At 53.5% G+C, this 25,848-nt stretch overlaps 1 protein-coding gene across 9 annotated transcripts in view; it reads right to left on the minus strand.

The window, feature by feature from the left end:
- Window positions 1-1,371: 1,371 nt before the first annotated feature.
- Window positions 1,372-25,848, minus strand: part of SIPA1L3 (signal induced proliferation associated 1 like 3) — a 237,806-nt gene continuing 213,329 nt past the window's right edge. For all 9 annotated transcript variants that reach the window (XM_081119345.1, XM_081119344.1, XM_081119347.1 and 6 more), the window contains 9 exons: window positions 24,568-24,686; window positions 21,888-22,315; window positions 16,654-16,875; window positions 12,083-12,248; window positions 11,096-11,348; window positions 7,933-8,076; window positions 6,617-6,752; window positions 4,961-5,042; window positions 1,372-3,591 (listed from right to left, as the gene is read on the minus strand). In XM_081119345.1, coding sequence (XP_080975471.1) covers window positions 3,451-3,591; window positions 4,961-5,042; window positions 6,617-6,752; window positions 7,933-8,076; window positions 11,096-11,348; window positions 12,083-12,248; window positions 16,654-16,875; window positions 21,888-22,315; window positions 24,568-24,686 — 1,691 coding nt within the window. In that variant the 3' untranslated portion in view covers window positions 1,372-3,450. The remainder of the gene's footprint in view (window positions 3,592-4,960; window positions 5,043-6,616; window positions 6,753-7,932; window positions 8,077-11,095; window positions 11,349-12,082; window positions 12,249-16,653; window positions 16,876-21,887; window positions 22,316-24,567; window positions 24,687-25,848) is intronic.

The following is a 25,848-nucleotide window of genomic DNA, read 5'->3' on the forward strand; positions in this document are numbered from 1 at the left end:
AATTTAGGGAGACAATAGAAAATCTTGAGCGAGCCAAAGGTACGAAGAGATTCAGGATGATTGGGCGAGGAGAGAGCCAGGAATGGGGTGGGAGGGAGAGACTGGGGGAGGCTCCGAGAGGCGCCCGTGGGAGGAAGAGGGGGATGGGGCAGAAGTAGAAATCAGGCAGAATGGGGAAGGGACAAGCAGGGCACAGTTCAGGCGAGAGCGAGGGCTGGCAAGTGCATGTGTGAGTTGTGGGGTGTTGGAAGTTGGTGTGTGTCACCGGCGCCAGGAGAGGATGTGAGAACAGCTTGTTCCACCGTTTCCTGGTGGGGGGAGGGCAGCTGGGTTGAGGATGGGGCCTCAAGAAGGGTGGGACAGGGAGAGTGTCTGGAACACTCTAGAATTTTTAGGAGATGTGGAAATAGCTGGTCCACCTCCTCTAGAAAAAGGATATATACCCGTTTTGGAAAAAGTTGTTTTGTGTGTGATGGTAAGGGAAGGGTCTGGGTCAGAGAGGGATCAGGTTTGAGCTCAGAGATGGAAACTCAAGGGCAGGTAAATAGGTGAGGTGGGCCGGAGAGACCCAGCCACCTGGCTAGCCCTGGCAAGAGGTTGGGCTGCTTCTCAGATCCAGATCGAGGCCAGACCTTGGGATTTTTGCCCAGACCGTGGAATTTCGAGATTGGGAAAATCAGTTTGACCATGATCCCTGGGTGAGACTGCAAGGGTTCAGAGCAGATCTGGGGCCCAGAGTTCAAGGCTCCTCCCCAGCTAGGAGAGTTTCTAGAGGAAGGCCTGGGCCAGGGCTGGTCATAAGGGACTTGTCTATCTTTCTGCAATACCTCTACCTCACTGTGCCCCTCCCCTCTGGAAGCAGAGGGAGGCTACTCCTCCCATTGGGGGGAGGGGTACAAATAAGCCAGAGCTGGGGTGGGGTGTGGCCTGGGGTGGCGGCCTAGCCAAAGCAGGCGTGGGTGGGCCCTTAGTTCCTGAGTCTTGCTGCAAAGGACAGTTACCAACCTGGAAATCTGGCTTTTTGTTCAATCTCCAGATTTTTAAAAGTTGACCACTAATTCTAAAACTAACACAACTTTGTTGGCTGGGCCCGCTTTCAGGCCTTCAGTATGTGACTTCTGAGGTGGAATCTCCCTCTTTTTTAGCTTAAGAAAGGCTTTTACGTTCTGAGTGGTGGATTTCTGTCATTTGGGTTTCAAGGAAAGAAGTTTGCAAGGCTGGTGTTCCCTGGCTCTTAGGGAAGTGTGTGTGTGTGTGTGTGTGGGGGGGGGGGTGGTGGTGGTGACTGGGGCAAGGGGGACACAAGGGGCTGATGCTGGACCACCTCTCAGTGACTCCAGGCAGCTGCCCAGCTAGTGAACACACAAACCATTTCTATGAAACATTTATTTCCTTTGAAACCTCCAGAAACATGCCAGAAAATCTCAAGACAGGGATAGAAAAAAAAGACAATAAAGAATAAAAAATCCAAATGAAACAAATCATATGAAAAAAACCCCTGTTGCTATCTGTAGCCATCAGATAGAACACCAGCTTCAAATTAAATAGATTTGTTTTGCAGAGATCTTTAAAAAATAACAGAAAACAAAACCAAAAATCATAATTTACACTTGTCAATGTACACGATTAGGTCCCCAAAATGATTAGAATGATCTGAAGATGAGGTGAACTTAAAAGGGGGGGAGGCTCTGGGCTAAGGTCTGAAGAAAGGGGGGTGGGGTGGTCTTGGAGAACCCGTCCAAAAAGGGGATCTGGGAAGAGGGGCGGAGACATCACAGTAGTTGGCCAGGGCTGAGGACCCAGCAGGCCCACCTGCAGCTGCACACCACAGCTCAGGTGAGGGTGAGGAGGTGGCAGATGTGCAGGCTTTGTCACAGGACTGCAGTGCTGCCAGGGGCCACAGGCTGACTGCAGGGGGACATGATCAGTGTCCTTTTCTCTGGCTCCCTGAATGCCTGTGTCCTGGGCAGTTCCTAGCACCCCCTTCCCTGAGGTTTCTGGCCCCAAAGAGAAGGCGGTGAGGTCTCTGGACAAGGAACGGGCCACCTGGTGCTGGTTCCCAGCCCGGAGCTGCCACTCTGAGGCCCGCGCCAACTCCCCGGGTCTGGTGCCTCCCGAAAAAGGGAAGACATAGGCCTGCCCACCCTGACTTTGTTCCTCTAAGCCCTCCTGCTGAGCACCAGCCCATGGGGGACATGCCTCGATCCTCAGCTTGAGGTTGGGGGAATCCACAGATTGTGGCCATACAGACTTGCTCTGGCGCAACTCTACATGAAAAAATAAATATATATATATATTTTTGTTTGTTTTTAAAGGAAAAAGAGAAATTGTTTCCTGGGTGAACAGCATAGTACCACACCAGCTCGCTGCCTGGCAAGCTGCCCCTTATTGCCTTTAGAGAATCAGCGTCTCATGGGGGTTCGCACAGCAAAGGCTCCCCGGGGAGGACAGTGAGGGTGGCCCAGTCTCCGCTGCTGTGGGGGCTGCAAGATGGGCCATGGGATTGCAAAGAGAAAACAAAAGCAAAGAGATGAAGACTGTTTCTCCCCAGCCGTGACCTGGGGGCTCCTTGGAGCCGCTCCTGGTGCCTGGAAGAGGCCGTGGCTGCGTGATCAGGGCTGGCGGGCTGTGGCGGCTCTCCCTCTGGGCCTGGCAGGGCAGGAGCTCGAACTGAAGGTGGAGGGGTTCAGGCACTATGGCCTCTGGTGGCCGAGGGGCTGATAGAAAAAGACTGTAGAAATGGTGTGCAAATAGTTTCCCCCTCAAAGCAGTTGACTCTGGATGTTGGAGTTTCCCCTCTCCATCCTGGGACCCCCAAGAAATAATTGAAGCTCTAAGAAAGTGCTCCTGGCTGTTTTTGGAAACAAGGGGTTGGGAGGGGATGATGTCCGTGCTTCTTGGCGCCAGCGCAGGAAGGAGAGCCCTGGCCTGTTTCCACGTGGGCCCTGACCTCTCCCAGGAGGGGGAAGAACGGGCTGTTTCCACGCTGTGACTTCTCATGCAGGGGGGCAGGGCCCCACAAGCCCCAACTCTTGTATGTGGTGAAGAGACATGGTTTGTGAACTCCTGGAGCTGTGGGGTTTGGAGACTCACTACTGCCCTCCCTCTTTCCTTCCTACAGTTTCTGATGGCTTGGTCCTAGGAAGAGGCTTAGATGGGGCCCGGCAGACTGGGCCCCTGGGGGTGGAGAGGGCAGGGCCCAGCCCCAGAGACCAGAGGTGAGCAGTTTGGAGGGAGGCCTGAGGCCCTGTGGCCCACTGGGGCCTGGGGACATGAGCAGAACCCAGCGCACAGCCCCAGAGGCCTCCCTCAGGTCTCCACATCTAAGGGGAGTGTGGTGGGGCCCTGGCTGGACTATCTTGATCATACTGCCACCAGGAGCTGAGCTAAGGGAGCCAGGAGAGCAGGAGCCCTGCCCAGGCGGAGGGGTGGGGCGGCGGCCTCTCCACATCACAGTTCTTTCTCCCTGCAGAAGATCTCAGCAAACTTGCGCAGCTGCTCGCTGGCGGCCTGTGACTCCTCCTGCAACCGCTGGTTGTTCTGTCGCAGGCTGGCCACCTCCGACTGCAGCACTGCCTTGTCCTGCTTCTCCTGCAGGGTGGGGTCCGGGCATCAGCGGGGCACTCGGCCAAGGGCTCCCTGGGGCCATGAGCCCTGGCTCAGCTGTGCTTTAGAGCTGGACTGCCAGGTGCAAACCCAGCTCTGCCTGTTCACAGCCGAGTAGCCCCGGGCAAGTCACTTCAACTCTCTGGGACCCAGTTGCCTCAACTCTAAAAAGGGGAGGCTGAGAGGCTTCCCTGAGGTCCTATGTGTTGAGCTTTTACAACACAGTGTGACTGGAATTATTATCACCTCATTTCACCCTCAGGCAGCCCAGGACTTTGGGAAACCCAGACCCCACTGCGGAGAGCTGGATGTGGATGCGGGGCTGCCAGCAGAAACCCTTCCAGGATAATGCCACAGCCAGAGGTGCTGACTCGTCTAAGGTCACATGAGGCGCTGGGGAGGAATCTGAACCCGGGTCTCTGGGATTCCTGTGCTTGAGCCTCACATTATATGCTGCCTTTTACCCCAAAGTATATAAGCGACAAGTGAAGTCCCCTCCACCCTTATTTCTCCTCCCTTTTACACCCTGGAAATAAATACAACAGACAATTCAGACTGTTGACTTCTAGGTGGGCCTCTGAGCCATGGACGTGAAACATTTTTTTTTTTAGTATGATGATCTTCTAGAAAACAGTTCTGCAGCTTGCTTAGTTTGTTATTTAAGTTACAGGACTTCTTTTGTATATTAGTAAATACATAAATTTCTGTAACTATTTTAACCGGCTGCCGGGTGACCTGTCCCGGCCAGCACCGCCCCCGCAGGGGCAGCTGCACTGGCTCCCATTTTTGATTCTGCCAGTAGCGAGTGCAGCATGAACCTCTGCTCCCGGATCTCTGTGCCCATGCTTAAGATCCTGTTGGACAAGCTCCCACAAGTGGCACTGCTGGGTCAACATGGTACATGATCACTTTTTTTTTTAAATCTTCACTTGATATTTTTCCCATTGCTTTTCAGAGAGAGAGAAACATCGATGCGAGAGAGACACATTGATTGGTTGCCTCCCGCATGCGGGATCAAGTCCGTAACTGAGGCACATGCCCTTGGTGTGAAGCGAACCAGGGACCGCAGGCCAAAGCTCTGACCACTGAGCCAAACTGGCTAGGGGCACAATTACTTCTTTGATAAATATTGTCCAACTGGCACCCCCAAAAAGGTTAGACCAATTTATTCTTCCTCCAAGAATGTGTGAATTTCTCTGTGTGCTCACCAGCCTTCAGCAGTGTCACTTTTTACCCTTTACTCATGGCTACGTTCAAGGCTGGGTGGCGTCCCCAGAATAGCAGGGATGGGGGGACAGGTGGCTCCGCCTTGCTGGCTCCCTGAGTGTCTGGGAAGTGTGTGTGTAGGGCTTACCTTTTGGAGGTCCGTGTGCAGCTGTTTCAGCATTACTTCCAGCTGGTACACCTTGCCTGTCAGATCCAGGGGCGGCTCCTCGCTGGAAAGACAGGGGACAGCGTCAGGCCACTCTCACTCCTCAGGTTCTGGGAGTCCTTTCCCTGCTGGTGTCCCAAGGGGGCCTGGAGGAGGTGGTCTGAGGGAAACCAGAAGGCAGCCCTCTTCCCGGCCTCGTTCCACCCAGCGAGGGCACGCGTGTGGATGTAGGTCAAAGGCTATGCGTGTGCCCGCCGTGAAGTGTGCCTTCCCCAGAGGATGGACCACGTGTGTGCTTAGGAGAAACTCCTCCCTGTGTGACCAGCTCCTGTGGCAAAAGGCAAAGAAGCTGCCTCGCAGACATCCACGGAGCACACTAGGCAGGTTAGTGGACAACCAACCATCGGGGCCTGCCCTTGTGGACAGGACTAATAATGGGATTGAGGAGGATGACAGCCCACCGTCACCGTCTCCACCCACAGCCATGTCATTACCCACTGGCTCAGGCAGGGAATCGCACCCAGGACCTCAGCCTGTGGCTCTTCCTCTGTGCAGATTCCCCCACCTTGGGCTTGCCTGGCCCCTGCAGGGGAGAGTGGGCAGCCCCTTCCTGCAGAAGGCTCCACTGGGCATGTGGGACACACATATCCAGTGGGTACTGGGGACAGGGGTGGGCTGCATCAGATGAAGGGGGGCCAGGGTCTCAGCCCAAGATGGGGAGAGGACTTGGCCTTCCCACCCTTCCCTCCCTCCGCGGGACCTGCAGCTGCAGGGGGCGGTGGGACGCAGTCACCAGTTCAGGGGCGGAGGGAATTTGGAGAGCACTCAGAGGCCACAGGTCCCACCATTTCCACACCCACTCTGTTCCTACCCTCTCCGTGGTGGCACCACCTGTAACTGTCTAGTTCCCGTAATTACAGTGGGGCATTTGCGTGGAGGTTGAATCCTGAAGCCACTGTGTGACGCCAACAACAAGAGTCAAAATTACCCTGAAAAATCGCTTGTACTGCCAAGGTCCAGTGCATGACTGTGGTATACAGAGCCCTGCAGGGGATGCTTGTGTGCACGTGTGCAATGCACTATTTACACCTACGGACCCGCAAACATGCCACTTCTATTACTTCTTCTCTTTAATTTTATTTTCTGCTAAGACAATGCAGTCAAAGATGTTACACTAGATGTGACATGACAAATGTGACAGGCCTGTGTCCCTGTCCTCCTCCCTTCCCCAGGAAGCCTCATGAGGGCAGGGTTCCTGTCTGATCACCCCTGAGGCCCCAGACAGCCCAGTGGGGATCTGCTGGGAAGAGGTAAAAGGTGACTGTCAGGGGGAAGAGTCAAATAATTTAGGAATACGCAGAGGAGGAGACCCAGGAGCGGACAGAGGGGACAATGGGGGATACTACTGAGCATTTTTTAAAGTTGGAAGAGCAACAGTGGTGAGAACACTGATTACAGTGTTGTGTCCACAAACTGTGAGTACAGGATAGACTCTGATTTGCTCACTGCTGGGCCCAGCGTGTGGGTCACTACACATCTGTTAGATGAGGGGGCAGATGTTCCCAGCTGCTGTAGATGGGGTAGTGGGGTGACCTGCAGTGGTTGTCACTAGCCTGGGTGTCCCCAGGGAAACCTCACCTCATGGTTGGGGTGGTCCTGGGGGTCGGGGGCCCCCTCTCCAGGCTCAGGTGGCTGTGGACAGGGCTGTGTGCAGGTGGCATGTCTGGGCTCAGAGCTGGGTCGTTGAGAGAGAAAAGCGACACGGCTCTTTGCACTGGCGGAGAGAGGGGGAGAAGGGTCAGCAGGGCTCCCAGCCCCTCCTCAATGAACGCCCCTCCCTGGGCCCCTCTCGCCCACCTCCGCCACATTCCCAGTCACAGCTTTGTTAGATCACAGGCACTGTGGAAGAATTCCTGCCAAAAAATCCAACCAGACAAGGGCACAACAAAACCCCATTGTGATTCTGGGCAAGCCCCTCCACCAAAGGACTAGTTCAGACAATATTCACGGGAGAGACAGGTTAGATTAGTGTGAGGAAGTGACGAGCCTGATTCAGAATCCGGCATATCCTCAGCATACATGACCTGCTTTTGTCAACAAATAAGTGGCAGAAGAAAATGTCCTCCTTTTAAGGACACGTCCCAAAGCCTCACACTTCTCTTGCACTTACTTCCACAGACCAGAGTGTCACACATGGTCATGCCTCGCTGTAGGGCAGGATGGGAAATGAGGCCATGTGTGCAGCTGCACTTTGGGATTTGTTATTCAGGAGAAATGGAAAACTGATCATGAGGGACAGTTGGCAGTCTCTGACATTTCCTTCCCATGTGACCTTGGGCAAGCAGCTTTACCTTTCTAAGCCTCCGTTTCCTCACCTGTAAAGTGGTTTTCGTGGTGACCTGACACCAACATATTCTTCTGGCTCATCCTGGCCAGAACCCTCGCGGGCACACTGTGGGGCAGGAGCCTGTGCCCTAATGCGCTTGTGAAAGTGCCACACCAGCCCCGGGCGGCCCACCCGGGAGTTTTCACCTGTGCAAAACCTGGCATGTTTAAATTGCTATTCATTTGGATTTTCTGCCACTTGCAGCCAAAGCACATCTAAACACAATTTGGGTTGCTACAGCTTGATCCTGTAGTAATAGCAGGAGGTACGTCTGCTGAGGGCTTGTTCTATGCCTGACGTGTTTTACACAAGTTTCATATAATCCTCGCTGCAGTCCCAGGCCGTGGGCGCATTCATGTCCCTGATCTGCACACAAGGTAACAGGATCAGAGAGATGAAGACACTTGGCCAGGACTGTACAGTGAGCAAGTGATGGGAAGGATATGAACCCTGTTCCCCGATTCTGGAAACTGAGTGTGTCCCCCTTCAAAGCCCCAAGGCCCTCCACTGATCTTTTTAGAGCACAGAAGAGGGTAGGATCTGGCCGGGTTGGGGGGAGGGTGCCTACCTTCATAAGCCTTGGCTGCATTTACCAGGCTGGACCACTCGAGGCCAGCAGCTGTGTCGGGCAGCGGCATCATCCCGGGGTCGAGGCGTCGAAGTGGCCGGTCCCGCCCATCAGCCAGTGAGAGCTCAGAGGTTGAGATGGTGGCTGGGTAGGGAGAGCAGAGAGAGGAAGGTGGGTGAGAATGACAATGTGGGACAAACAAAGGAATTAATATATTGTTTTATAATTTATATATAATTATGCAACATTATGTAATTGTTGTAACATCATATATAATTAAATAAATGCTATATTTATTAGATGATAAATACCAGGGAAAACATCTAGCAGGGAAGGAGAGCTGGGAGTGCCGGATAATTACATGGGCACAATTTTAAACAGGGTGCTAGGGGAGGCCTCGCTGAGAAGATGGTGTTCACACAAAGCTCTGAAGGAGAGGAGGGACTGAGCCAGTGGTTACTTGGGGGAAGAGCATTCAGGTAGATGGAACAGCCAGTGCAAAATCCCCAAGGCAGGAATGTGCCTGTGGGTTTAAGGAACACTGAGGCGGCCATGTGACTGGGACAGAGGGAGAGGGAGAGGGAGAGAGCAGTAGGAGGTGAAGTCAGAAAGGTGACAGGGCTGGACTGCGTAGGGACTTGTGGGACATGTTGAGGACTTTGTCTCTTACTGAATGAGACAGAGCCACAGGGGGGCTCTGAGCAGGGAGGGACGTGACCCAATGCAGTGTTCACAGGGTTCCCCCGGCTTTGTCTGGGGGACGAATGGTGGAGGGGATGTGGGGAGCAGGGAGGCAGTGAGGAGGCTACTGCGATGGTCCAGGAGGGAGATGAAGGTAGACAGGACTAGGTGGGCTGTGGAGGGATAAGTGGGCATATCCTGGCTCTATTCTGTAGGTGGAGCCAGAAGTATTTCCCGAAAGTGGATGTGGGTGTAAGACAGACAAGGATCCAGGGTGACATCAAGATTCTGTAGCTGGCACTGAGAGGGAAAGGCCGGGGTGGGATCAGAAGTTTCAGGAGGCGTGGAGTGTGAGCTGCCATTAGACCCCTATAGGGGGAATGGCTGGCTACAGGAGTCTGGAGTGGAGGAGGGGGTGCCAGGCTGCAGATATAACTGGGCTGTCAGTGTCTGGACAGTGTTTACCATGGCAGGGTCACTGTGGGGAGACCTGGTGGGTTTGGGTGCTAGAAGTGACAGACAGCACAGTGTCGCATCAGCAGCTGCATTTGCTACAGCCACTGAGCGAGTCCCCCGTGCCGGCCTAGGTCCTGGGCCTCAGCTCACTGATACCCATAAAGGGGGTGGGACAGAGGATGATAGCAAGGTACAGAGAGATCAGGAGGTGACTTAGGCAGGACCAGGCCTGGCTGAACCAGAGCTATTGTGTCCCGAGTACATCCTCTTGCTGGGCATCACGCTGGTACTATGGGGCTCATCTCACAGCCTCACCTCCAATTAGCCAGGAGGGAGGTGTCATTATGACCTCTGTGCTGTGCAGGGGGACACTCTTAGGGCTAGAAAATGCCTTGCCCATGGTTACATGCGCTGGTGGTCTGACACTGACCCTGCTCTAAGCCTAAGCGCCCGCGGGTGGAAGGCCCGGGAACGCTGCTTTAACCCTGCTCTCCGATGCATAGGAACAACCTGACTCACGGCAGCTGCAATGCTTGCTCCAGACAAAATACTAATGACAGAAACAACGAGTAGCTACCGTCTTTTCAGTATTTTCTACATGCTAGGCATCATGGTAGCGTTTTACCTTGTTTGATTCTCAGATTAACACAGTGAGGTGGGCATTATTTTTGCCCATATTTTACTATCACAGAAACTGAGGCACAGAGATTACTTCTGTGAATGGGGGACCTGGGCCAGACATTCAGACCATCCAGCTCTGGGCTGAGCAGAGCTAGTAAGCATCTGCCCAGTGGACAGATGCTCAGGGGAATGACAAAGGCCGGGAAGGAAGCTGAGCCCTGGACCACCGTGCTCTGCGGCTCTAGCCTGCCAGCATTTGCTGCTGAGCTGTGAGGCTGTTGACACCACCCAGCGAGAAATCAGTGGGCGCTGCTGTGAGAAGCTCCTTGGCATGGAGGGTCCTTGACTAGTGAAGCCGGGCCAGGCTGACCTCATCTCTTCAGCCCAGACGTGGCTTAGAAAGGGATCTTGAGCAGGCTTGGGAGAGGTGGAGAGGCCTGGGGACCATGGCCAGGCTGAGGCCAGATGGCACTCTCCCTGCCTCAGGGGGACAGGGTGTCATATGGGCAAAGAGAGGTGTATCTGTGTGCTCTGTGAGAGAGTCCTGGTCTGGGGTCTCCACAGTGACCTAGGCCCTGCTCTTAGGAAGCTCCCAGTCCAGTGAGGGAAACAGACCCATTCCCATATAGGCACAACCCAGAGTGAATGCGGCTGTGATAGGGAAACATAAGGCAGAGGGGGCAGGAAGCACTTGCAGTCAACACACGGGCGTTCGGCCAAGGAGCAATGCATCCTTCCTACCTACTGAGTGGGGTGATCAAGAAGGACCATAAAGAGCTCATGTTGGGTTGTGCTGCCCAGTGAGCCTGACCCTACCTTCTGCAACCCCCTTCAGTTTTAAAGCCTTTGGGGTGTGGAAAAGGGATTTGAGAGTAGACCAAAGGCTTTTAATGGGGGCCACGTGCACAGTGCCCCCTCCATGGGGGACGCTCAGTAAGTATTTGCTGGATGAATACAGATGAGTGAGTCACACGCTGCACGCCCCCCTCCCTGGCAGACCTGGGGAGTCAGGTAGGTAAAGCCATGTCGCTAGTAATCTGCTTGAAGCTAGTACAGGGAATGGGGCTGGGGGTTGGCTGATACCGATCCCTGACCCTCAGGGCCCGAGCCAATTATGCCTGGAGAGACTGACCTCCCCTTTCTGGTGTCAGATGACCCCAATCTTTGGGTGCTCCAGAACCCTAGGTGACCCCTTGGAGGCCCCCTAGGCTTGGCCAATAATCCCTTGCTCCATGGGTGACACCCAGTGCCCACCCATCATGCTCCTTTCATGTGTACTCCGGTTCCCTCCCTCAGTTGACTCTGATGACCTCCCAGTGAGCCGCAGGTGCCCTCCAGGCGCCGTCCCCCTTGCTTTCCAACCCTGGGGTAACTCTCCTGCCAGCCCCAGGGTACCCAGGCTCACATTTCTTCTCTGGGAAGCCGTTGCCAGTGGCAGGGATGGTGCTGGGGCTGCTGCCGCCGGGCGGGTGAGGGTGCTGGTGCTGGTGCTGGCGGCGGGCGGGCAGCGTGCTGGAGGGGAAGGCGCAAGTGCTGAAGAGCACGTCGCTGGGCAGGCCCGTCTCCAGGCCGGCCGAGGTGGCAAAGCTGGGTTCGCGCCGCCCGCTGCATAGACTCTCGTCAGACAGCGTCCGCTGGAGACTCTTCTGTGGTGACTGCTGCAGAGACAGGGGAGGGATGTGGGGCACGGTCATGGCCTGGCCCATGGTCACTGTCCTCAGAAGCGCCTTCCTATCCTGGACATCTGTGGTTCCTACCCACCCAGCATCCATTTTTGCCCCCTTTCTGGTCAAGGTCCCCCAGTTAACCCCGGGGATTCCTCCTCCGCCACGTGTAGACCCCTTGGTTCTGGAGGGTCGACTCTACCCTCCAGCACCAGGTGAGGTTAGGGAGGGTGGTGTGGCTCCAGTTGGACCAGTGAGGGCTGGCCACTGATGGTGACCGCTGGGAACGGAGTGCTGTGGGAGAGCACCCTCTCAGTCCCCAGAAGAGAGTGCCTGCCCGAGGCAAGACCAGTGAGGGGGAGGCGGGGACCATGGGTGTAGAGAGACTGAGGACAACTGCTGTTTTGGCACCTAGGAACCCTGCCTCCATTTTTAGTCCCTGAGGTGGACAGGTGGGGACTGCTTCCACCCTGGGCTCCACGAGGACGTGAGCGCCTGTAAGAGCATCTCTCCCGTCACACGAGGTCCTCTGCGTGCCCACCAAGCTGGTTTACACTGTGCTTCTGCCCCTGACTGATGATGCGATGTCCTGAGTCCTGGCCACGAAGCCACATACACCCAAGTAGGACTGGTAGGGATCAAAGGCCGAGGAACCACAGGAAGAGGCTGGAGTACCCTCGGGGAGGCAGGCCCTCCCCCCGCACCCTCCCACGCAGCCCACTTCGTACTCCCGCGTCTCTCTCCTGGTCTGGCGCCAAGTTGTCCATGATGATGAGCTTCTTCAGGTCGTCCTCAATGGTGGACTTGTAGTTCTTCCGTGGGGAGCGGAGGTCGCGGAGGGACGCCCTCAGCCGTGGCTGCCCAAACACATTTTTCGTATTGGTGTCCACCTGCCTGGAACAAGACGGTCAGGGTTAGAGAGGCCTTGGGGAGGCTGGAGCTGCTTCTCAAAGCTGCCCTGGCCCGAGAAGGCCTGATGTCACTGGGTGAGTGACCACAGCCTTCTCTGCCTCACCTGGGGTGAGTGTGACAGAAGAGGGACCTTGTTTGCTCTCCACTCACTCACCCCACAAATACTTCCCAGACCTACTCTGCACCATGTCTGCTCCAGGGGCAGGTGCAGCAGTGAACTTGGAGCCGAGCTGCAGTCAGGAGCCTGACGACCAAATGAAGAGAAAGAGACCCCAGAATGTGAGGCATAAAGAAGCGGTATGTACAGTATGAATTCACTTTTAGAAAACAAAACTCACACACAGCTTAGCTCGATATACTAAAGTTCACCAAACTCTCAGTTCCCAAACTGGATATGTAGGGGATTCTCTTTCTAAACACATCTCTCACCAGGCCCTGGCTGGGAAGCTCAGTGGGTTAGAGAGTTGTCCTGCTACGCCAAGGTTGTGGATTTGATCCCCAGTCAGGGGACATACAAGAATCAACCAGTGAATGCGTAAGTAAGTGGAACAACAAATTGATGTTTCTCTCTTTCTCCCTTCTCCCCCCCCCCCCCCAAATCAATAAATAAAAAAACCCAAACCCCCAAAGAACAAAAAAACATTCCTCACCACAGCCCACAAGGTCCCAAACAACCTGCCCTGGCCCTTCTCTGCCCTCATCTTCTGCACAGGCCTCCTACTGTTGCTTAAACACACCAGGCATGTCCCTGCCTCAGGGCCCTTGCACTGGCTTTTCAGTCTGCCTAGAGTGCCCTGCCCAGCACTCCCCATGAATGGCAGCTTCTTATCTACCCAGCTTAGCTCAAATGTCACCTCCTCCAAGAGGCCTCCCCTGACCACTCAACCTCCTGGTACCGCCTCCCAGCCCAGATGCCCTTGATCACGCAATCCTCTGCTACTTCCTTACTGAATTCACCTCGTGGGGATTTGTGTGTACTGTACATTTGCGGTCCCCCTCCTTCCACCTTATCTGCAGCCTGTGTCCAATGTCAGGGCCAGGACTGCCACACTGTAGGCAGTTAAGTGTAGTTGTTAATGGGTATCATATGAAACCTACTCTCATTCCAACCTTCCTTCCCTCCCTCCCTCTTTCCTCCCTCCTTCCAAGCAACCTCTTTACTAATCCTCCCTCCTCCCTGCCTTCCTTTTTTCCTTTTACAACAAGCTTAAATGACTTTTATAAAACAGAAAAAAAGATACTTGGAAAAGTTAAGCCAAAGGAACATGAGTGTTCCTTTCCCAGCGTTTAGCTTGCGCTCATTCGCTAAAATCTCCTTCCCAGCTCCGAGGATGGCTAGGACTGGGGGCGCAGTCCTAACTCCACAGTGGGAGAACCGGGCCAGAACTTTCTCCCGACCCTCAAACCTGCGTCTGTCTCGCCGACTGCAGGTTGGATGGCCTGATACTATAGTGAGCTGTTGTGACGTGTCCAAAGGGAAAAAGTATGACAAAATTCAGTTTGGGGAGTCAAACCGATCATTGTTACTCCTCTTTCTTCTGGAAGAGCTTTTCCAATGGATTTTCTTAATGGCAAAGTCTAAGCAATAATTTACAATGGCATTAATTCCAGGTTATAAAACAACAAAACAAGCCAACCGGGGCTTATATAGCTCTGGCCTTTTTTTCTCTCTCTCAAGACCTCTGGTCTCCATAGTCATCAAAACTTAATGCCCCCTGAGGACACCATGAACTACTCTCTTGATGGTCAGAAAGAAGAGATCACTTTCTATATGCTAATTAGGAACTGTTGCCAAGCTATCTGAAGAGACAAGAACAAGTGGAAAAGGCAGAAGTGCAGGGACAGGAGGCGAGCACGGCGATCAATGATGGGGACGAGAGGAGCACCCTCCATCACACCTGCTTGGTTCAGTTTGGCTCCTCTCTGGAAGGATGCGGAAGAAAGGAAACAATGGTTGCTTCTGGGGAGGGAGCTGGATGGAGAGGCTCAGTTTTCACTGCAAACTTTTTTTGTACTAGTTTGGTTTTTTTACCCTGTGTATATTTTACATTTCAAAACACAAATGAAGAAAACTATGCACAGCCTCTCCTCAAGGTTCTGACCACAGCACTGGACAGAATCTCTAATTTGCCCATAATACTTGAAGTTGGATTTTGCTATGCTGCAGAATTAAACCACTTACATTTAAAAAGACAACAGAAAAATTACAAAGAAGGCTCTGCAGTTAGGACCCTGACAACAGCAACTTCTTTTTCTTGTGCTTGGAGGGCCAGAAGTGGGAGGCAACCAAAGGCTCCAACTTGGCTGGGTCCGATCCCAGCTGACTTGGAGTTCTGGCCTCCAACTGGGGCGGCTCCCTTGGGGTGGGTTAATTAAGCTAATTAGCACCACTGTCAACGGCCTGAGCTGGGGATTCTGCCAACTCACTGCGAGGACACTCTTGGGTCTGTACCTCAGGCGGCCTGCGGAGTTTCCTGGAAGGGTGGCTAGGAGAGGCTGCAGAGAGGGGGAAGCCCTGCTAGGGGCGGGGACATAGCAGAGAGGCCTCCCCTGCTCCTTCCGCGGCTGTGCTGTGCTGGACTCAGGGGCCCTAAACCTGCAAAAGGATGGCACCCAGACTCCAGTGTCCGTCAGCTCAGCAACCAATGACCAGGAGCTTCCCTATGACTCATGGAATCCTCACTCACGCCACCTCTGGGATGTAGGTACTCAGAGTCTTTACCTTTTAAGTCTGGGGAAACTGAGGCACAGTGAATTAAGGACACCCAGATCTGCCTGATGCTCTGAGCCACCCTGAGATTCTCTCATGATGAAAGTAGAGTTCAATGTGCTCAAATCGTGACATTAGCAGCTCCTGTGACGTGGGCCTCACCTGAGGCCAGTGTGTCTCTTATGTGGCTAAATTTATTCCTCATGGCTACTGATGTCCTTATAAAAAGGGGAAACGTGGACAGAGATGCACACAGGGAGAACGCTGTGTGAAGATGAAGGCAGAGACTGAGGTGAGTAGGCAGAAGACAAGAAATCTGACTGCCGGCAAACCACCAGAAGCTGGGAGGCACGTGGAACAGAGTTGCTGCACAGCCCTCAGAGGAACCAGCCCTGCAGACACCTTGGTCTCGGACTTGTAATCTCCAGAACTGTGGGAAAATAAACTCCTATTGCTGAGCGCCTCAGTACTTTGTCTTGGCAGCCCTAACACACCAACACATGGGGGTAGGAGTGAGCCAGCTGGGGTGAAGAGAAACAGCATGCAGGTGAAGGGTGGCCAGAGCAGCTGCCACTGTGCAGAAGGGTAACAGGGTTGGCACGGCCTGGCCCTCTGGCCACCCTGAAAAGTGAGGGCCTCATAGGATCTCATGGGGTTGAGGTGAGAATGAGATGCATGGCTCATACACTGACTGACGGAGCACCCACAGAGTGCCAGACAGGCTACAAGCGACCAAGACAGTAGCACCTGCTTTCCTGTGGGGTAACAGGCAATGGAACAGAGAAAAGTGATAGAATGACAGCAGGGGCTATAGAAGGCTGGAAAGGTGCATCTGAGGTGGGGGCATTAGACTGAGCCCCTCTGGAGCCAGCCAGATCTGGGGGAAGAGCAGTCCAGATATTGGAGAGCCTCTGCAAAGGCCCTGAGGTCAGCCTGTATTTGGAAGTTTGAGGGGCAGCAACACGCCAGCATGGCTGGAGGGGAGTGAGTGAGGGGGAGAGTGGGAGGATGTGAGGGCAAGGGGACGAGGGGGAAGATCATGCAGGGTCTAGGCAGGAGTTTGGGCAAAACACATGGTGCACTGTTGCCTGGTACAAAGTATGTGCTCAGCAAACATGAGACTTTATCATTAATCCTGGGAGCAGGGAAGCCGCTGGGGGTTTTGCTCAGGGGAGCGGAGAATGAGAACCTCGTTTTCAGAGTGCCCTGGCTGGCTGCCAGGTGTGACTGGATGCTCAGTGGGATCGCAGCAGGCTTGCCTGCCTGCTGCCATCTCTGGGGACCCTCCGTGATCTGTTCCCATCACCTCTCTGACCTCCTGTGCTCAAACTGTTCCAGACACAGGCCTTCCTCCCACAGACCAAGCACACTCCCGTCCCGAGTCTCTGCAGTTGCTATACCCTCTGCTTAGAATGTTCTTCATCCAGACACCATACAGTGCTCTTCACCGACTGTCCTACTGTGTGCTTTTCTTGGTTATCCTATTTGTTGTCTGTCTCCCCAACCTAAATGTCAGCTGAGGGCGAGGACCTCTGTGCACCTGTTCACAGCTGTATGCCCAGGGTATGGATTGGCATGGTGTCCTGAGGGTGGGTGACTGAGGTGTCACCCTCTTCCTGGCCCTGAGACACCCAGGCTTGGCTCCTGCATTGCCTTAGGGGGCAACCAGGCACTTACTTCTTTGGGTCAGTGAAGGGGAGTGGCCGTGGCGGGGGCTCGTCTGTTCTCTTCCACCCCGTTGGGTGTTTACTACGCACAGGCTGCTTGGAGAAGAAAGACTTGGGGACGGAGGCGGAGAGCTGGAAGGGGCTGGACTGGGCCAGCTGCGAAGGCCGAGGAGTCTCTGCACTGGTACTTTTGTAAACCTGAGCAGGGTAGCCAGCCCTCAAGTTCATGTCACTGCAAAGTAAAAATGAAAGAATTAAGTGGTTAAATTCATCCCGTATCACAAAACTGATCTGTTTAAATTTACTCTTGGGAAATAAAAATGTTCATTAACCCAAGAGAGACACAAATACATTACTGCTGAACATTCTAAAGGTACAGCTGCTGCACAGCACTCAATCCCACCCCAGGAGTGTCTTTCTAACACGTTTGATTCCTCTCTGGGAATCTAAAAAGCCCACCTCCTGTGGGTGGATGACCCCCTCTGAGAGTCCCCGTCTCCTGGGCACAATCTACACATCTGAAGGTGGGGGTCCTGCTTGCCTGTCTACAGGCCACCATGGCTTACAGTTTGCTCCATGGCCTTAACCTTTTCCTATGCGATACAAATATACACCAGCCTGTACTCTCAATGACAACAGAAGTCACGATCAACACGCAGTGAGCAAACATAAAATCTAGCAGCAGCTGGTATTTTTGGACGCAGCTATGTCTCAGGCCCTGTGCTAAGTACTTTAATGCATGATGTCAGTTCATCCGCATAGCCTTAGACCACAGAGCCTATTATTACTTCCATTTTACAGATGAGGAAATGGAGCCTCAGAGAACCTGATGGAGATTACATGGTTGGTTAGTGGTAGAGTTGTGATCTGGACACAGCCAGAGCCCAGGAAATCATACTGCTCACCCAGATACCCTGAGGTGGGTCCCTGCGGGGCCTCTGCTGCTTGGCCTTAGCTGCAGGCCCAATCTCGCCCTCTCTCCCTGGAGTGTGGCATTGCCCGAGAGTCTGTCAGTCCCTGCATGTGGTTGGAATAATGCTCCAGTGTAGGAACCATGAGCGGCCACATTCCACCCTGTGGCCTGGGAGCAGAAGCTGTGGGTCTTTAGAGAGAGGCTATGGGGTCAAAATCAATGGGGATCCAACCAGTGCTGGCCACCTCCCACCATCACAGTGGCCTCCTCCTGCCCACCCCCCAAACACAGCCAGAGGAGCCTGGGAACATCCAAGGGAGATCACAGCCCTCTTCTGCTCGGGACTCTGCGGCTCTACCTCACTCAGGATAGGAATCAGAATCTTCTTCACGCCCACTAGGCCCCACACCATCTGGTATGTCCCCTCTGCCCTCAAGCTCCTCCCATTCTCCCTCCTACTCACTCTGCTCTAGCTGCATGGAACCTGTTCCCAAACATGCCAGAAACATTTTCACCTCAGGGCCTTTGCACTGCTCTCTCCCCCAAGATCTCTCCATGGTTCCCACCCTCCCTGAGTCAACCTGGATTTCTCTTAGTCTGCTAACACAGGTAGGGTGGGCCCCAGAAGATCCCAAGGCCCTCAAATTACCTTTCGGGGCTGTGCCCCCAGAAGGGTATCCTGGTGACTCCCGCAGCACAACCCTGGGATGAGAGGCCACGTGCTTCCTGCCTGCCTGGGAACGCCCAGCTGTGTCAGCTCCATGTGGAGCCAGAGCCTCTGATCGTCCCTAAAACAGCTCTGACAAATTGCTCTGGAAACCCACGAAGGTTTGGAGTGTGCGCTGCCTCAGGAGAGGGCAGGGGGCCAGGTGGCTGCCCGCCTGGGATCATTCAGCCCACTGTGGTGCCCACAGTAGGCACTGGCGCCTGGCAGTATGCCCGGAAGCTAGGCTCCCATGACGAACGTCTGGGGGGAGAGTCTGTGAAGTCACTGAAGTCATCAGTGGGCACAAGCTGCTACAGGCTGCAGCGCCTTCCTCAGCAGGGCTGGAGTGTAATAGGGTGTAGGTTTTGGGTGTGGGGGGGTGGTTCCCTGTTTGAACACGACAGGGCCCCTTTCCCGGCAGCCTTCAAACTTTGCTGGCAAACTCATTCCTTCTACCCCCCAAATAATCTCTTTGCTCTAGAGTAGCCCAGGGTGTTTTCCTCCCTAGACCTTATTGCCACCTGGTAGCTCAGTTGTCTGCCTGCCTGTCTCACTCTCTTTAGGAGAATATCAGCCACACAAGGGAGGTGACTCTGTTTGACTGTGTTCCCTGCTGTACTGCCATGTTGGGAATAATGCCTGGCACATAGTGGGTGCTTTAATGGTCAGGCCTGCCCAGTCCTGCTCTCTTCTTCTCTCAAGAATCTCATGCTCCTGGTCCGCAGCAGCCTAACATTTGGCAGCTGTCCTTGACTTACACAGCTTGCTGGCACTGTCCTGGCCCTGTGTCTGTCTCCCTCCTTATGTCCTGGCAGTGCCACTTGCTGAGGCATCCACGGTTGCTCTGTCTTCTGGTTCAGGACCCCTTTTTTCTCACTCACATTCAGCCTCAGCCCCAGCCTAGCACTATGGTTCAAAACATAAATCTGTCTGCACTACCTTTTCTGCCAAAAACTTTCCTTGCAGCCTACAGTTCTTAGGATCAAATCCAAACTGTAATGTGGCTGACAGGGCCTTGTGTGGTCTGTCCCCTGCTGACCTCCCCAAACTCAGCTGCCCCCTCAATTTCTACACTTGAGCCATAGGGCCTGTGTTCAGTGACCTCACGGTACCCACCCTCTTCCTTATCTCAGGACCTTTGCACATGCTACTTGCACAGGGACACCCTTTCTACAGCCCATCTTTCCTTTCTCTCTTTTTAAAAAAAATTGCCAAGACAAGGCAGAACCCTGGTGTGCTGATTCTAGAACCCACACTCTCATCTACCATGAAGATGTTTCTTTAAATCAACTCATTCAATTTTCCCGAACTTGCCCAAGGCAGAACCTATAAAATCAGTGGATGAGTGGTAACACTTTCTTTAATATCCATTAAAGCAAACATACACCCATTTAAAATATACTTTCCTTCTGTACCACCCAAATCACCTCGAGCACCCCGTTTTGGGAAACCCCGTTCAGCACTAGAGCCCGGTTGCCTAGGAGAGAACTTCCGGAAGCAGCTCTAACGAGCAGATAAGAATGATGTGCAATTAGCATCAATTGTCTGCATGCAAATTAAAGCTCCCGAACGCAGGCCCCCTTTCGTAGCAGGCTCTGCTCCCAAATTATTGCCTTCATTTCTGGGTTCAGCCAGACTTGGTAATTTTATACCCACCTCCAGCCTCAGCCACAGTCTACCCCCCAGCGCTGCTACCTTTATGTCCTAGATTTTGCAACCCTACAGTGACTCAGGTCACTAACATAGGCCTGTGCCCAGCACAGGGGCTGCTACAGCAGAGATCTGGGACCCCTGTGACACCGAGTCCCTCTCGGTGGGTGCACTTAGACTGGCGTCTCAGTGGTGACCTGATTCTCATCTGTCTCTCACTGACGGTGGGCTGAGCTGAGGGCTGGGGGCCTTGTCCAAATTTGCTCCTTACTTCTCCTCGGCTCCCAGCACGGTGTCTGGGACATAACAAATTCCTAAGAAATATTTGTGAGTGAAGTGAATGGATAAATACGTGAATGAAGGAGCTGTCAGAAGAGTCCATAAGTTCCAATGATTAAGGACTGTCTGTCTAGGGTGGCGGGCTCACTGGGACACTCCTCTCTCCCCACCTTCACCCTTCTCCCGGGGCCCCTGACCCAGGACCTGTGCACCGGCGCGAGGGGAAGCACGGACGGAGCGCACTCTGGAATCTGCCACAGAACCTCTGCTAAGTCATGACATTACTTCGGGAGGTATCAAGCAGCATTCCAACGTCTTAAACACGAGACCAGATCTAAGTGCTCCGCACCAGTCAGGCTAAGTACTACTTGGGAAATTTTTGCTTCACCTTTTTTAAACACAGACATACGCGTAGGTCCACTGTGGGCTATGTCAAGGAGGCCTAAGGCCACTGCCTGGGTGCAGTGTCCTGTGTGGAGAGAGGCTGCAGGTCTGAGGACTGGCAAAGGCATCAGGAAGCCAAAGGAGATAAGGACCCCTGATGGGGGGGGTCTAGGACCCGGGCTGGCCCTACTCAGGGGTGGTCAGGGAAGGGAATGGAGGCAGTGAGGCTGTAGCTTTAGGGGTTTGCCCTGGGAATGGCGGCTCATTGATCCTTGCCTGGGGCCACAGACCTCTGAAGGGGCCCATGGACCAGGCTGAGCCCTGTGACTGCAGAAGGACTTCCCCCCACTGCATTTTTCTGGGAGGCCGCTTATTGCTTTCATCAGATTCTCCAAGTGTGTGGTTCAGACTCCAGGTTGCTGGTTCTCCAGTGCCTGTTTTTTCTCTTTCCCCTGCCTACCTCTCTACCAGTGGTTCAAAAAGTGTGGTCCCAGGATCCGCTGGGAACTTAAAAAAAATGCATATTCTTAGGCCCCACTCTGACCCTACTGAATCAGAAACTCTGAATGGGACCCAGCTTCTGTGTCGAACAGGCCCCTGGAGAGGGGACTGTCTGGGGACTACTGCCCTTTACTGTGTCAGCTGGAAGACTACACAGTGATCTTCCAGACTTCCTTGTAGCTGGATGGTCATGTAACACTGCTTGCTGAAGGTTTTGGGAAAGCTTTTGCTTTCTCCATACAGAAGGAGCTACACAGATGCTGCAATCTTTCCTCTGTTCTCTACCCCTGGGTTCCCCGGGGGCTCCACAGCCACCTAGAGACTGGGAGGTCGCAGTCTGTATGGTAAAGATTGTGGTGGAGGAAGACACAGGGTGGCAGGCCTTGAGGCCTTCCCTGAGCTGCTGCATCAGCCTGCCTGTCCTCTCTGGACTTCCCTTCAGGGGACTGTTAAACCTGTTTGTTTAAGCCACTGTGGGTCAGGTTCCTATTACCTCCGGCCAAACACACTCCTAACAGATACAGTCTGTGACCCCAGAAAGCATACAAACCATGGGTCTCAGGAGAGGGAGAAGGAAAGAGAGGACATCGGGGACAGATGAGACAGCCAGGCAGGGGTTTCTCTCCCTGTACTGAAGGCTGACAATGGGCAGCAGGGGGTGCTCCATGAGCCTCCAACTCTAAGCAAACTCAGGCAAGCTCGTACATCTGTGAGCATGTTTCTGGGGAGGGGACCCTGCCATCAAGCCTGCGGGGGAAGTAGAAAGGGGTCAGGATCCCTGGAAGGGTCTGGGTGAGGAGCAGTGCTTTACCTGGTCTGCCTTGGTGGGTTGCGACTGCCCCCGGCCAGGCCTGTAGGGGTGCTGGAGCCCGAGTTGTACAGCTTTGGTCGGTAGGCCTTGCTCTGGGCAGCAACCACAGGGGCGGGCGAGACCTCCCGTCGCCTGTCTGCATGGTGAGAACGCCCAGTGGCCTCGCGCCCACCTCCACAAAGGCCAATATTTCCTGGGGGCTTGTGTGGCTTAGCCTGCCGAGGTGCTTTGGCCAGTGACATGCAGCTGGGGCTGGAGGTGTAGAGAGTGGTGTCAATGCCACTGTCGCTGGAGCCACCCTTGGAGAGGGGGTCTTGCTCTGGCTCCAGAGGGTCTAGGGGGTCGAACCAGCGGTCGTCGCTGTGGCTGCTGGATGCGTTGCTGGACAGAGTATTGCTGCTGGAGTGACTGGAGTACTGAGGTTCTCCCTGGAAGGCAAGAGAAGTGTCATCCCTGGACTCTAGGACGCAGGTAAACGTTCCCTCCCTGGATCCTTACTCCCCTGAGTGTGACCCCTTGGAGCTAAACAGCTTCCAACACTGGCTCCCTCACTTATTGGCCATGTGACCTTAGGCAAATGCCTCAGTTTCCACCTCATAGGGTTGCTTGGAGGGATGACATTATTTGTGCAACATGAGCTCACAGCTCAAGCTCAACACGTCTGAAACTCAGCTCCCGGCCTTCCCTCCTGAACCTGCCTGTCCCTATCTCAATAATGGTACCTCCATCCTTCCAGCTGTCACACCCAAGAGCCTTGGAGTGACCCTGGGCCCTGCTTTTGATCTCACACCATGTCTAGTCCAACAGTAAATCCTGTTGCCAGCATCTTCAAAACAGATCAGAACCTGCCACTTTCGTGGTTCCATCCACTGCCTCCCACTGGACCATGGCAGCAGCCTCCTCCTTGGTCTCCCTGCTCCTGTCCTTGTCTCCACCATCCCCCCAACCCTGCCTGTTTGTTCCCTATATGCAGCCAGAGGAACGCTGTGAACACCTGCGTCAGTTCATGTTCCTTCCCTGTTTAGAACTGTCTCATGGCTCCATCTCACTCAGAGGAAAAGCAAGACTCTTCACCAAGGCCCCCGAGTGACTATCCCTATGTTCTGGTCTCTAACTCCATCTCCCCTCCCTCTTGCTCACTCTGCTCCAGCCACGTGGGCCTCCTTGCTGTTCTTTTCGAATGCCAGGCACACACCCAGTTCAGGACCTTTGCACCTGCTGTTCCCTCTGCCTGCAATGTTCTTCCCCCAGATGATTTCATGGATCACCCCTTACTTCATTCAGGGTTTTGGCTTAAAGGTCACCTCCTCAATGGCTTTTTCTAACACTTTATCCTAAAGCACCTTTTCCGTGAACTGTGCTTTGTTTTCCTTCCCAGTAAGAATCAATTCTTGGAGTTACACGATGTACCTGTTTATCTGCTTACTGCTTGTTGCCCCTAAAGGCATGTCAGCTTTGTGAGCACAGGGGCTCGTCTGTTCTCTTCATCACCGTGGCCCCAATCTCAGGCATGTTGCAAGTGTTCATCAAACACTCCCTCAATGAATGGATGTGAACACACTGCCAACTGCTCACCAAACCTATCTCCTTCCCCTGGACACACAGGACTGTATTTCCCAGCTTCCTTTGCAGTGAGGCTGGTCAAGGATGAAGTGCTAGCCAACGCAAGGTAAGTGAAAGTGATTTACGCTATTTCCAGGCCTCGGCTACAAAAACTTCCCGCGTGAACCTCTCCCCCTCCCACCCTCACTTGTTGGAAAGAGGCAGGACCCCAGTAGAGGGCTCCAAGCCCTGAGAGATGGTGACGCCGCAAGAGGGAGGGAGTCTGGGTTCCCGAATCACCATGTGGAGAGCTGCTCACTGAATCCCCTCAATAAATTGTTACATGAGAGGGAAATAAACTATTGTGAGAAGTCACTGAGATTTGGGGACTGCCTGTTATACCTGTTAGCCTACTGCCATAGGCTGAATGGCCGTGTTCCCCCCAGATTCCTATGTTGAACCTGCATCCCCAGTGTGATGGTGTCAGGAGGTAGCGCCTTTGGGAGGTGATTAGGTCATGAGGCTGGAACTCTTATGAATGGAATTTTTAAATATGTGTATTTAGATTCCTCATGAATGGGATTATAAAATCCATATGCATATTTATGCCCTTATGACAGGGACCCCAGAGAGCTCCTTCGCCCCCTCCACCACATGAGGCAAGAAGGCTGTCTGTGCACCAGGAAACGGGCCCTCACCACACATTGGATCTGCCTGCGCCTTAATCTTGGACTTCCCGGCCTCCAGAGCTATGAGAAATAAATTTGTTTATATAAGCTAAGCCAGTATATGGTATTTTTGTTACAGAGCCTGAGTTGGTGAAGACACCTACCATGACTGACGCAATAATGAGGACAGTGTGGCTTGAGGAGTGGAAGCGATTTGCTCTAGATGACACGGCTGGTAAGGACTGGAGCCAGGATGGGCACCTGGCTGGTTCTAACTCCAGCATTTAGCCCCTCTGCTTGAGTGAAGGTGGTAAAGGTAGAGTATGTGCTCACGTGTGGAGCTGAGAGGCCCAGGCGCACACCCACACCAGGCAGGCGCAGCTGCCAGGCCCACAGCAGTCACAGCGAGCCGAGCGGTCAATCCCTACAGCCCTGACTCCCCAGGGTGGTGGGGTGGGGCCCAGACTCACTTTGGAATGCCTGTTGGGGGAATCTTTGCCTGCTGCATCCTGCCTGGCGGCGTGCTTGCTCCCGCTGCTTCCACCTAGGGCTGAGAGCCGGGCCTGGGCTGGCACATGCCACAGAGGCTCTACAGGAAGACAGGAGACACATCAGTGGTTAGAGGTGACTCAGGTCCTGGCCTGATTCCATCCAAAGAATCTGGCCTTAAACATGGTTTGTGATGGGGCCATCACTCTGCCAGCTTGTTTGCTCAGCTCACACAGGGCCACAACCCCACCAACTTATGTCTTAGGGGTAGAACACTCAGTAATAGAACATTTACGGAGCACTTACTCTGTATCAGCCCCTTCTAGTGCTTTGCATGGGTGAACTCACCAAAGCCTTATAACAATCCTTCATCTCTATCCCCAAAGGAGGTTGAGCACATTTCCATCTTTACTGACCATTTGTATTTATTCTGTAAATTACCTGGTTGTATCCTTTATCCATTTTTCCATGAAATCAACTATCTTTTATCTTATTGGTGTATGGGGTTCTTTATATATGCAAGGTAGCAATCCTTTGTTGGTTAAATGAGCACAATTCTCTTTTGTTAAATGATAATGGGATCATGATAAACATTGTCCTACAAGTTGATTTTCACTTTACAATATACTGACACTTCAAGCATGTGTAGGATTGTGTCTGGGACAGAAGTCCACAAGTAGAATTGCTGGTTCACATGTGGAACAGGTTTAAAATGTGATGAAGCCATGGCCAGGCATGGCCTTGGGGCAGCTGGTGATCCTGGGGACACCTTCCCAACCTGGGTGCTCTGAGGCTTGAGAAACGACTGCACTCTGTGGGTGAGGAATTGTGGGTGGTGTCTGTGGACAGTGGGGGGTTAGGAGGGGTTCTAGAACCCAATAGGCCTTGGTTCAAACCTCAATGCTGCCACGTATCAGCAGGAACTTTGGCCAAGTGATCACCCTTCTGTGACTCATCTTCCTCATTTCTCATGGGGCAGTAAAAGGTCCCCATTCTGTTGTGTTCCTGAGGTGATAAAATAGGAGGAAATGTGGAGAACCCAGTTTAGTGCCGGGCATGCGACAAGCACACAAAACTGTGTTGCTGTTACTATGATTGTCATCATCTGATCAGAGTTGGGCAAATCCTCATGTCTGTCGTGGTGCCTGATTCCCCCTAGCCTGAACTACCTTTTTCTGGATCTTGAATACATTCCAGACTTCAGGATGCCTGCCCTGATTTGTTGGAGGGGAGGGGGAGAAGGTGTCAGTAAATTTATAACA

The sequence above is a fragment of the Miniopterus schreibersii genome (assembly GCF_964146895.1).
Source record: "Miniopterus schreibersii genome assembly, chromosome: 18".
Lineage (NCBI taxonomy): Eukaryota > Metazoa > Chordata > Mammalia > Chiroptera > Miniopteridae > Miniopterus > Miniopterus schreibersii.